Here is a 12,317-nt window from a genome sequence, read left to right on the forward strand (position 1 = left end):
TTAGAATTTTTAAAATTGTTTTGTCTTGTCTTAGCTTTTCTTTATTTTCTCCTAGGGACTTGTCTGTGAAATCTTAGGTTCTGACATATCTTTCAGCAACAGGTGTGCTCTGACTAAATGTCAGTTGAATGTGTCTATGAAAACCATAAGGATAGTAGTTAAACGGCTTGCAGTTTGCACAGAAAACATCAATGAAAATAACAAAAGTAAAGGCTCAACACATTAACTAATTCTCCTATGAACACTCCCGTCCCTGGATTCACTTCCTATCTCTAATAAAACTCTTCTCTAATTAGACACTGAGGGGACTCCAGTGCTCCCAGTGCATGGACTGTGAGGAGAAGGCTGTATGACTGCTCCTCATACCCAGGGGACCTTGAGAGACACCCAACTCATTTAGGGTAGAGTGGGAAGCCATGGTCCTGTGCATCCCCTATAGACCCTCTCATACAACATGAATGAATATCTATCTACTTATCTGCTTACCACTTTCAAGTTAAACATGCTTATGGTTCCTTAACAGTGATAGTTGGCCTGACTATAGAAAATGAGCAAGAGTATTTTTTCTCAGATTACCTGATAATCTGTATTGCCACTGCTGTTCCTTCTTCATTGTGGATTATGGAGATTACACTATAGATTATACAGCCACATTCAAAGTGTCTATTTTCTTCTGATAATATTTTATGAAGATCAGGATAAAAAGATAGAGGATAATAATGAAGCAGAAAGAAGAGGTGAGATCACAAGAAGAGAGGCAATAGAATCCAGAGGATATAATTGTTGATAAGTAGAGAAATACAGAAAAGACCAAGAAGAGGGAGAAAGAAGGCTGGGATGCTGATTAGAGGAGGAGACCACAGAGAGATCAGAAATAGGGACACTGCTGAATAAGCCACTGGGCACTACTGAGGTCCTTCTGTTAATTCAATCTATAGAAGACTACATTGAGTATTCAACTGTGGGCTTGAGTTCCCCAAGGCTAAGAGGTACTATATTTTTATTCAGAACACCAACTACATACTTTCTTAAAATCTAGGACCCCTTTTATACATGTTGGTGCAATGGGTACGTCGGGAGGCAAACAAGAGCAAAAAGCAAATCTGGAATCCCAATAATAGAAGAGATGGAGGGGAAATGAGAAACCCTGTGGCTTGTGGCTGAGGGAAGCAGTTGGGTTTCTCTGACAGGGAAGTTAGCAGAGGGAGATGTCAGTTAATGGCAAAGTAAATGACAGAAGTGTTCAAAAGGATTTAGAGGGGAAGCTGATATCTGAGTCATCAGGCACTCATCCTGCTGAAGAATTCTTACCTAACAGAGCTCCAATGCTGCTGCTTCTGCCCCTGCCTTTCAAAGGAATTCTCTGCCATGGGCCAAGCACAGGAGGAAAGAAAACCCAGGTAGAAAGATACCTGTGCTTGGGAAAAGCAGGGTAGAAAGAAGTATTTGAGAGGATCTGGATGCAGGGAGTAATGCTCTTACTGGGTGTCCTTGGAATCTGCATGCCAGGCGAGTGCTAGGCATCAATCTTGACTCCAGTCTGTTCCTGATTTTTGAGATAAGTTGGATTGAAGGAAGAGGGTATAAGACTATGTGTAAACTTTGTAAGTGTCCTCATTTCTTTCTACCATGGGTCCCTCGTTACCACTTCTTTCACCTTCTCTCAATGGTCAGTTCTCTCTCTTTCAGGTACCCAAAATTTAGCAAGCTATCATCTAGCAGAAGTAGAGACACCCCTCCTATCACACTATCCAGATCTTGTTTTTTCCCAACCAGAGCTGATGGCAAACCAAGGGCTCAGGCTCACTGGGCAAAATTCAGACTCGTTGATAGGACACTGTTAAGCACCATTCGCTTTCTCTGGCCCGGGTCCCAATGTAATCTTAATAAGGAGAGTTGAAGAATATGCAGGTGTTATTGCAGTTGTACATGCATAGCTTTGTATTGGAAGTGCAGGCATTTCCAGTTAGTTTCAGTTTGAATGTCAATTTTCTTTTTCAAGCTGATATTTCCATGAACATCCTGACCAGGGGAGATGATATATGGGCTCTGACCATTATTCAATCTTCCTGACCTTGTGTTTGGTCTCCCTTGCTTCATTCCTTCTTTGTTTCATCTCTTAGCACCATTATGACTGTTCCCCCACCTCACCACATACAAAGAAGGATCTACATGCACATATCTCTTCACACTCCTGAATATACTCTCGTATTCATGCTCATTGGAATAGCTCTCACCATTGGACGTTCATTCCCCCATCCTTGGTCTCAGACTCAGCCTTTCTCAACCAGAATCTGCCCTTCTTTCTTGTGGCCTAACCAGGACCTAAACACTCCTGAGTGAGCTCTGCCTGTCTGGTTTGCTATATTTCTAACAGCTTCCCCATCTAGCTATGTCAAATTAATTATTTCAACATTTCTTTATGATATTTACATTTTCATCCACAGATTTCCTCCCTCTTCTTCTTCCAAACTGTAGTCTTCCACTTGATTCACTAGAAAATGTTTCTTCCCTTTAATCCCTTTACTTTGTAGATTGTTGACTTTTCCTTGCTACAATGTCAAGAGCTACTGAAAAGAAGGTCATATACTGGTAGAAAATGTACTTTTCCTTGTCAGAAACTACTATAGCATAAGATAATTTTGCTAGAAGTATAGACTGTAGTATTTACTTTATTTGATTTTAGGGTACATGTCTGCAGTTCCATTGTGCTGGCAAATGTTTTAAATGTGTTCCCTTTAAGGCCCCAGCCAGGTAGCACATCATCCTAGTAGGCCAAGGTTGCAGGTTCAATCCCCAGTCAGGGCACATATAATAATCAATAAATGCATAAATAAGTGGAACCACAAACTGAGGTTTCTGTTTCTCTCTCTCTCTCTCTCTCTCTCTCTCCCTTCTTCTCTTTAAAATCAATTAAAGTGTTGGAAGAACTAAAACCATTGAAAACATGGAAAAATAATGTTTTGTCTTTTGAAAATGGTCAACACACACAACAGCGCGCACACACACACACACACAGGTGTTGTTAGGGAGACATGGCAAAAGGATAAAATGAGAAAGAGGAGCCTCTGAGAATGTGGAAGGGAAAAGAGGGCCATGCAGAGGTAGATGGAGGTTGGGTGGATGAATCAAAAGAATTTTTCTAGATTAAGGCAGGCGATTGTTTCACAGTACCTTCTGATTTAAAAGATGTTACAATAAAAGATTGAGGAAGTAAAATAACCTTTCATAAGTATATGGTGGCTTTTTCAGGGTAGTATAAAGAAAGCTGAGGTCAGGAAGAACACCTGGAAGCCAGGGAGGTAAGAAGAAAAATCTGTAAGTCAAGGGCTGGCATTAAAATGACAGACAGAGTGGGAGGGTCAGGGTGTGGGAGGCACAGCTTTTCTCTGATGTGCAGCTTCGATGAGGCAGAGACTTGTCTCTTGGAAGAGGAAGTCACTATAAAAGAGAGAGAAAATAATAAGTTTGCTGAGTTCAGAGATCAAACAGCAGCTCAAAGAGTCAGAACTTTTAGCTACCGGTGAAATGCTGCTTTTGCCACTTTTGTTACTAACAGATCTCATCCCAGGTGCTGACAACAAGCATGGACACAAGCATGGTAAGAGTAACCCTGGCTGGAACTCTGGGTGTGGGTGGTCTGGAAGAAAGCATGCTGTGCATACCCCTGAGGGTCTGGGCCAGCCTGTATCCAGCCCTCTTCTTCTATTTTGGAGGCTGAGGATGAAGCAAGAGGCCCTGACACAGGCAAATGTTTCTGCCATTTAGCTGTTCAGACTCTGTTTCTTTTATTTTTTTCCTAGATATTTCTGGGATTCTTTTCCCCCACCCCTATTCCCTTCTGCTTTTCTCATTTTTTTTTTCACATTTCCAATCCTTCCACTACTCACAGCTTTCCAGGGACCAACCTCTTTCCATGTCATCCAGATATCATCATTTATCAATAGCACCTGGGAACAAAATCAAGGCTCAGGCTGGCTGGAAGATTTGCAGATTCATGGCTGGGATAGTGACTCGGGCACTGCCATTTTCCTGAAGCCTTGGTCCAAGGGCAACTTCAGTGATGCAGAGATGACTGAGCTGGTGGAAACATTCCGGGTCTATTTCATCGGATTCACTCGGATAGTACAGGATCGTTTCAGTGAATTTGAGTTGACATGTGAGTGCTGTTCTCTGATCTGGGGAAATTACCAGTGATATCTCTCTCTCTCTCTCTCTCTCTCTCTCTCTCTCTCTCTCTCTCTCAGATCATGCTTCTGCACCACAGGATCTTTCTCTCCTCTTTCCCAGTTAATCCAACTGTTTGCACACACATCTCTAGAGCAGTCTTCCTCTTAGATTCCATAACTCCACAAGGTATTTCAGATTCTTCCTGCTTCTTTCACCCTTGTCTGATAAAGAACTCCTTTTCTGTATAAATTTTCCCTCTTAAACCCCAAGCAAGAGGTCCTCACTTTTCTGACCCTGTCCCTGAATAAACTAAAGTGTGACTTCCTTTAAGTTCATCTCCTAAGCATCTCCTGCCTGCTACCCCTCTCAATGTAATTCTCCCATCATCCTGGAATGTGTACTTACTCCTGATTTCACCACCTTGTTCCTCACATTATCTCCTATTCCTTCTCACCCACTATACTTTATTACAACAGCCTTTTCCACCACTTATGATATGTTTACTTTTTCCCTGTTCTCTTCTATGGAAAGGTCTCTGAATAGCCTTGACTAGGTAGCTCAGTGGATTATAGCACTATCCCAATATGTTGTTTGTAGGTTCAAACCTCAGTCAGGGAATATAAAAGACTAAACCAATAGGTACATTTATAGGTGGAAAATAATCAATTTCTCTCTCTCTCTCTCTCTCTCTCTCTCTCTGCTCCCTCCCTCCATCCTTTCATCTCTGAAATCAATCAATCAATAAATATTAAAAATAAATTAATAGTCTCTGAATATAGTCATACAACACTTGAAAGTGAGGACATGTTCTGAGAAATACATTATTAAACAATGTTATTGTTGTGTAACTATCATACAGAACAGTTAAATATACCTAGATAATATACCTTACCACACACCTAGGCTATACAGTATATTTTTTGCTACAAGGCTAATATACTATACATTACTGTACAAAAACTATGTATCATTAAATGAAACAGATGAGTAAATTATGCTATCAAGTGATGCAGTAAACATGAAAGATATAAGGCTATTGCTGATATAACATGACATACTTTTACAACAAACCTTTTTTGAAGTAGGAAGCATGCATTCTAAAATAAAAATTAAAAATATAATAAATACATAAACTAGTCACAATATTTATTACCTTTATCAAAGATTACATCCTGTACATATTGCATTGTTATTCTCTTATACAACTGGCTGCACAAATACATGAGCAATGCTTTATGCTGTTAACAATGGACATGATGTCAGTAAGCAATGGGGATTTTTCAGCTTCATTATAATCTATGGGATTACCCTCTTGTACATAGTTTATTATTCACTGAAAAGTCATTATGTGGCATGTGATGGTAGTGGATTGTTTTGGCTTCTTTCACATCTCAAACATTTCTGCTCACACAAATCAAAAGAGTAGGTTCTTTCTTCAACCCTTTCCTTCTTTTTGGCTTTTAAATATCTTTTTCTCTTTTTCTTCTATCCAGATCCCTTTGAGATCCAGGCTATAGCCGGCTGTGAGCTGCATTCTGAGAAGACCACTGTTAGCTTCTTGAGGGGAGCATTGGGAGGAGTGCATTTCATGAGCCTCCAAAATAATTCGTGTGTGCCTACTGCACAGGGTGGCAGCAGGGCACAGAGGTTTTGCACAGTTTTCTATGAATACCAAGGTATTGCTAGTATTGTAGAGATGCTCCTCTCAAATACTTGCCCTCGATTTCTCTTGGGTGTTCTCGATGCAGGGAAGGCGGAACTGCAGAGACAAGGTTAGTCCTGTTCTCTCTCCAAGACTTTTCTATGTCACTTTCCACCACCTCTTTAAATTTTATGGGAGTAGATCCCTAAGAGAGAGGAGCTTAATCAATAAATTTGGGGGGTTCCAAAGTAGTGGGAGGGTTCACTGTTCAAAGTTGTGGGTTTCTGAGTCCCTATGCTCTGGATTAGTGTCATAATGTGACACTGTCCTGCTCCTTTCTGCCCCAGTGAAGCCCGAGGCCTGGCTTTCCAGTGGCCCCCCTCCTCTGCCTGGTCATCTGCTGCTGGTGTGCCATGTCTCGGGATTTTACCCCAAACCTGTAAGGGTGATGTGGATGAGGGGTGAGCAGGAGCATCCAGGAACTCGTCAAGGTGACATCCTACCCAATGCTGACGGGACATGGTATCTCCGAGTAACCCTGGATGTTGTGGCTGGGGAGGAGGCTAATCTGAATTGCCGAGTAAAGCACAGCAGCCTGGGAGGCCAGGACATCGTCCTCCACTGGGGTGAGAAAGAATTGGACCTGGCCGGAAATGGGAAGAGATGGTCCACAAACATGGAGGGAGGGGCGAGCAAAATGGTGAGACTTAGTGGGTGTGACAGAGAAACAAGGAGGGAGGGAGGGTGAAAAGGAAAGAAGAAGGAAAAACAAGAGAGTGAAAGAGATAGATGACCTAGGCAGCAACGTTCAACTGGTGTGCCACAGATTTTTTAAAACATTAAGTACTTGACTATTTAGTCACGAGTGCTGAACTCTTTCTTTCTTAAATTGCCATATTTTAAAAAATGAAAACAGCCAACACAATAATATCCATCTGGTGTACATGGATCAAAATTACTTGTATTTTTTTATCAGATCAGCTTAAAATATATTTTGGGGGGTGCCACAGAATTTTAGTAATTAGTGTGTGTCATTAAATAAAAAAAAGAGTGAAAATCACTCACCTGTTATAAAGAAAATAAGAATTATGAGCCTATAAATTGGGTGGCATGAAACAAGAAGAAATAATTGAGGATAGATGTAGATTATTGTGTTAGAGGATGACAGGGGAAGTTGGCTATGCCTTTTCATCAAAGCAGGTGAGTGATGGAGCTGACACTCAGGTGAGCTAAGGAAGGGCAGGAGATTCAGGAATGGGTATTTCAGTGACATGTGTGTGTCTTCTCCCAATTATCAGGACATCCTACCTCCACCATGGTGATAATTTTGGCAATAATAGTGCCCATCTTCATTCTTTTGATATGTCTTGCATTATGGTACTTGAGACGAAGGTAAGTTTTTTTAAATCTTTCTTTTTTGTTTACCTCCTACTCTTTAATACCATTTTTATTTATTTATATCACTTCAGCCTCGATCTTCCTTTCATTTACTTTATAATTTCTTGGATTGACATGGTTCACCAAACAACACAGGTTTCAAATGTCAACTCAATATACCACCATCTGCACTCTGCATCCTGCTCCCTCTTCCCAGCTCAGTCTCTCTCTGCCCTCCTCCCCTCCCTCCACCCCCTTTCCCTCTGCCTACTGCCACTCTGTTGTCTGTATCTATGTCTTATCTGTTTATGTTTTGGGCTAATCCCTTCACCTTCTTTGAGCCAGTCCCCTCTTCCCCTGTCCCTCTGACAGCTGTCCATCTGCTCCCTGTGTCCACGCCTCTGCACTTTCCCCCACTTCCCACCTATTTTATGTAAATCTGTTTTTTAATTGTGGTAAAGTATACATGACATGAAACTTATTATCTCAATTATTTAAAATGCATAGCTTAACAGTATTGATTACATTTCTATTTTCTGTAGTTATTCTCTAGTACTCTTTTCATCTAGATAAACTAAACTTGTATACCCATTCAACAACATCTTGTCATTTCCTGGTCTTCTAGGGCCAGACAACCAACATTCCAGTTTTTGTCTGTATAAATTTAACTACTCTACATACCTCATGTCAGCTGAATCATTATTTGGTGGTTATTTTTATGACTAGATTATTTTATTTAGCATAATGTACTACGTTGCAGTATGTGTCAGAATTTATCTTCTTTTTAAGAAAGGCTGAATAATATTCTATTGTATTTATATAACATTTTTGTTTATCTGTTAACCTAGCAATGGATATCTGGGTTGATTCCATCTTTTGGTCATTATGAATAATTCTGCTATGAAATGGGTGTACTTAATATATCTTATGTAGAGCTAAAACTGCTTGTGTTCTTAACAGGTCATATCAGAATATCCAGTGAGATTTCATCATGTCTCCTTTCCCATTTGGAATAAATACCCAGAAGACCAGAAGCTCAGGTTGTCAGCCTAAGAGTCAATGCCATCATATTTAATAAAATATTTATCATATTTAACAACTCATAGTTTTGATAAGTTGTGAGATATATCATAATTTACACAATAGGAGAAAAAGAATTAAGAACTATAAGATGGTATCAATGATGAACTCCAACCAGATTTCTGAGATGTAAGATGGGAGAAAGAATGTATCTTATAATAGATAAAGTACAGATGGTTCCCTACGGACATTTTTTTACTTTATAATGGTGTGAAAGCAATACATATTTAGTAGAAATGGCATGTTTCTTCATTGTAGATCAAGGAGCATCTGTATATAATTTAATGGTGAAATATCTTTGTTTTCCTGTTATACATTTTTTCTGCTTGTGCCGAAATAACATTTGTCAAAGTAAGCTAACTAAAATTATGCTGGAATAGTTGTGTTTGCAGAGATACTAATCATTTTAATGTGATTTCTCTGTCACTGTCTAACCCTCAAGGCCCATATGTGATGCGTCTTCCTCCTTCCCTAGTTCTATAATGGAAGTACCTTCTCTTGTCTTGTGTCATGCAGAGATTCATTTTACTCAGTGTCCTCAACATAGCAGTGACTTCATTTGTATTTGAAAGTTGCTTAAAGGGAAAGCTTGTTCTAAATGGATCTCTGGCAAGATTCTTAACTTGCATATGTATTGGTTCAGTAAAATAATCTGAGTTGATATAGCTGCCATGTTAATAAGTTTCCTAAAATTACTTCCTTCCTCCTTTTATTCTTTATATTTGATATTTTACATTTCCCTCTTATTATCAATGAAGTATTTCTTAAATAGCAAATGCATATGTTAATATACCATGTTCTCATTTTTTATGCCCTGAACCCCTCTGGAAAAACACCTTCATGCCCATACTATAACTAGAGTTTACCTAAAAGATTTATCTGAATATGATTCTCTCCACATTTCTTAGTGAGAATGAATAAAAAGTAGGAAGTGTGAGAAATGATAGTGCAAGGAAGTTGTTAAATAGTCAAGTCAGAATCAAGAGGACTTTTATTGCCTTCAGGTACTTTGAGATCAATGGTGTATCATTTATTTTGATCTTTGATTTATATATTTTATTTATTTATTTATTTTGCTTATTCCAGTGGTAGGATCCAAATAATTTAACAACAGATTCTCTGCCCTAATTAACGTTTTAAATATTAAAAAATGATATACCTAAAGGTATTTTATTATTTCATGCATTTAATACTTAAATAAGAATAACAAAAGAGTACATAAAACTAGATTATGTTATAAGAAAGAGTTTTAAAATATTCATGAAAAAAATTGAATAATACTCGACACAAAACAATAAAACTGTTATTTAAAATATTTTCAACCTGACCAGGTACAGTGAATAGAGCATTGGACTGGGATGCAGAGGACCAAGGTTTGAAACCCTGAGGTCGCTGGCTTGAGCATGGGCTCATCTGGTCTGAGCAAGGTTCACCAGCTTCTGTGCGATGTTGCTGGCTTGAGTGTGGGATCATAGACATGACCCCAGGGTCTGTGCCTTGAGACCAAAGGAGGCTAGCTTAAAGGCCAAGGCCGCTGGCTTAAGCCCAAGGTCACTTGCTTGAGTTAAGGGGTCACTCACTCTGCTATAGCCCCTGACTCCAGTCAAGGCACATATAAAAAACCATCAATGAACAACCAAATTCCACAATAAAGAATTGATGCTTTTCATCTTTATTTCTTCCTGTCTCTCTGTCCCTCTATCTCTCTCTTTCTGTCTCTGTCACAATAAATAAATAAATAAATAAATAAATAAATAAATAAATAATAAAAAGATATGTCCATATTGCTTTTTGATTGACATCCTCACTTGCAATTTTTATTTACCTATGGATGGAATGAACATTACCACAGGTGCTTAGAGTATGACGTTGCACAGATAAATGTTAAAAAAGAGTAAGAAATGTTAACTTGTTATTTCCACATTGAGTGGCTGCCAGGAGTCCATATTGGATAGAACCCTGATTACAAGTGCCATTTAACTATCGGTTTGCCAAACTCAACAAAAAATTACATATCAGTTCTGATGAACCAGTGCAAACTGGCTGAATCCCACCACTGCTTATTCCATAGTTTTCTAAAATTAATACTTAAAAAATCCATGTTCATTTGATTAAAATAGCAGCAGGAGAAAGGTGGAAAGCATTTGAATTTATTTTGTATAGAATTTAAAAAGGGAAGTCAGAGCAAGCAGAACTTTTGGAGAAGTGAGAGGTTCTGGAAGCTTTTCTCCCACTGGAAAATTTTAAGAAAATGTCAACTTTAGGAGTTGAGATGGGAAGGAAATGGCTGAAAATATATAGGTTTATCCTCTCGGCATTAGAATAGTGGGTTACTTCTCCAGAATGCATTAAACTCCACCTCATCTTGTAGAGTAGGTCTGTTGTGTGCTTTACTGCACCCTCAGCTACAGTTGAGGGCCCTAAATAATCCATGTTTCTTGGAGTGTGGACTATGAGTCACCACCAGCAGCAGTACCTATGAGTCTGTTAGAAAATATAATTTTCAGACCCCACTATAACCTACTACATAAAAGAACCCAAAAAAGAAAACTAAAGAGCTGTGTATTAACAAGCCTTTCAGATTATTCTGATATACATTTAAGTTTCAGAACTCCTGTTCTAAAGATTTCTCAGCCTTTTACTATTGATATTTAGGGCAGATGATTCTTTGTTATAGAGGGTTGTGCTGTGCACCACAGAAATTTTAGCAACATCTCTACTCACAAGATGCCAGTAGTACATTTCCAATTTTGGCTACTATATATATCTTCAGATACTGCCAAATGTCCTTTATGGGGTACATTCAACTTCAATGGGAGCCTGCTTAGTTGGAATAATTTGTTCACAGTGTACATGTGACCTAATTTGGTCCAATCCAGGTAACGCTGACTGATTGATTATATTTGATGAATGTGCAAAGATGGGGTCTTTTTTGTCTGGACAGTATGCCACTTTCAAAGCTCAAGAGTGCCAGAGAATTTTTTTTCATGAGTAAAGCTGACCATGAATAAAGCCCACAAATAATCAGAATGATGAATTTCCAGAGCTAATGATCAAATCATGCTCTTTTTGGAGACTTAGAGTCCTCTGAATACCTTAGTTATATAAACCCAGCTTCCATTGTTTCTTTTAAATCAATTTAGTTTAGTCTTTAAATTCCTTAAAAATTCGGATTTCTTTGCCATCTCATGACTTGCAACAGTCTTTTTATGTTCTTCTTAAATTTTCTTTATTTTCTTTGATCTTCTTAATCTCTTCCTCCCCCAAATCATCATCTCTCCAATGTAGTTTTCTGAACTCATGATTTTCCTCTAAGTGTCCTCAACTTGGAGCACATTAATTTACTCATGATTTTTATGTGACTTCTAAATAAATGACTTTTAGAATGAGAAATTCAGTTTCATGATACATGAGCTTTTCAATTTATTCTGTTTTTTGTGTGTTTTTTTTTGGTGATAGTGTTTGTACATGTATATGTGTTCCTGTAATTTTTGTAATACATAAAAATATGTTTAATATATTTATACCTGGCTCCCAGTATCTATAAAATTACTTGAGGAACTTTTATATTTTTTATGTAGTTCCTCTTGATACTTTTATGATATCTATAAATATGAACAATCCAATTGTTTCTTTTGATCCTTTTTTATATTGTCTTGCCCAAGTGCACTATGAGATCTAGTACCGATGAAGAGAACTGAGAGGTGACATTCTCATCGTTTAAATATATTAGATAAGAATTATTCAGGATTTAACATTAGTTATTATAATTACTGTTAAGAGTTTGTGCATAGTTTTTATAAAATTAAAAACATTTTCTTTAAATTTACTAAATTTTAATCATTATTACTGTAATTATGAATAGCTATTAAATTTTATTAGGTGCTTATTCTGCCTCTCTTAAAATAACAAGATATTCTATATTTTGTCCTTAATATAGTAAATCACATTTATTAATAATCAAATGGTAAAATAAAATTGTGTTTCTATAACATATCTCTCTTATTCTTAATGTATGTATATGAATTCAGTTGGTAATATTTTGTTT

General features: G+C 37.9%; 1 protein-coding gene across 1 annotated transcript; it reads left to right on the forward strand.

Moving 5' to 3' along the window:
* Positions 1–3,442: 3,442 nt before the first annotated feature.
* LOC136400728 (T-cell surface glycoprotein CD1b-2-like) lies at positions 3,443–9,337 on the forward strand. Its single transcript, XM_066377875.1, has 6 exons — positions 3,443–3,601; positions 3,893–4,159; positions 5,664–5,942; positions 6,160–6,438; positions 7,111–7,204; positions 8,150–9,337. Exons 1-6 carry the CDS (start codon positions 3,529–3,531, stop codon positions 8,169–8,171), a joined length of 1,014 nt encoding a protein of 337 aa, XP_066233972.1. The 5' UTR covers positions 3,443–3,528; the 3' UTR covers positions 8,172–9,337.
* Positions 9,338–12,317: the final 2,980 nt, after the last annotated feature.

This window comes from Saccopteryx leptura, chromosome 3, assembly GCF_036850995.1.
Source record: "Saccopteryx leptura isolate mSacLep1 chromosome 3, mSacLep1_pri_phased_curated, whole genome shotgun sequence".
NCBI lineage: Eukaryota > Metazoa > Chordata > Mammalia > Chiroptera > Emballonuridae > Saccopteryx > Saccopteryx leptura.

Coding starts and splice junctions, on each gene's coding strand:
- LOC136400728 (XM_066377875.1), top strand. CDS start 3,529: ATGCTGCTTTTGCCACTTTTGTTACTAACAGATCTCATCCCAGGTGCT. Junction 4,160..5,663: donor CAGTGAATTTGAGTTGACAT/GTGAGTGCTGTT, acceptor TCTTCTATCCAG/ATCCCTTTGAGATCCAGGCT. Junction 6,439..7,110: donor GGACATCGTCCTCCACTGGG/GTGAGAAAGAAT, acceptor CCCAATTATCAG/GACATCCTACCTCCACCATG.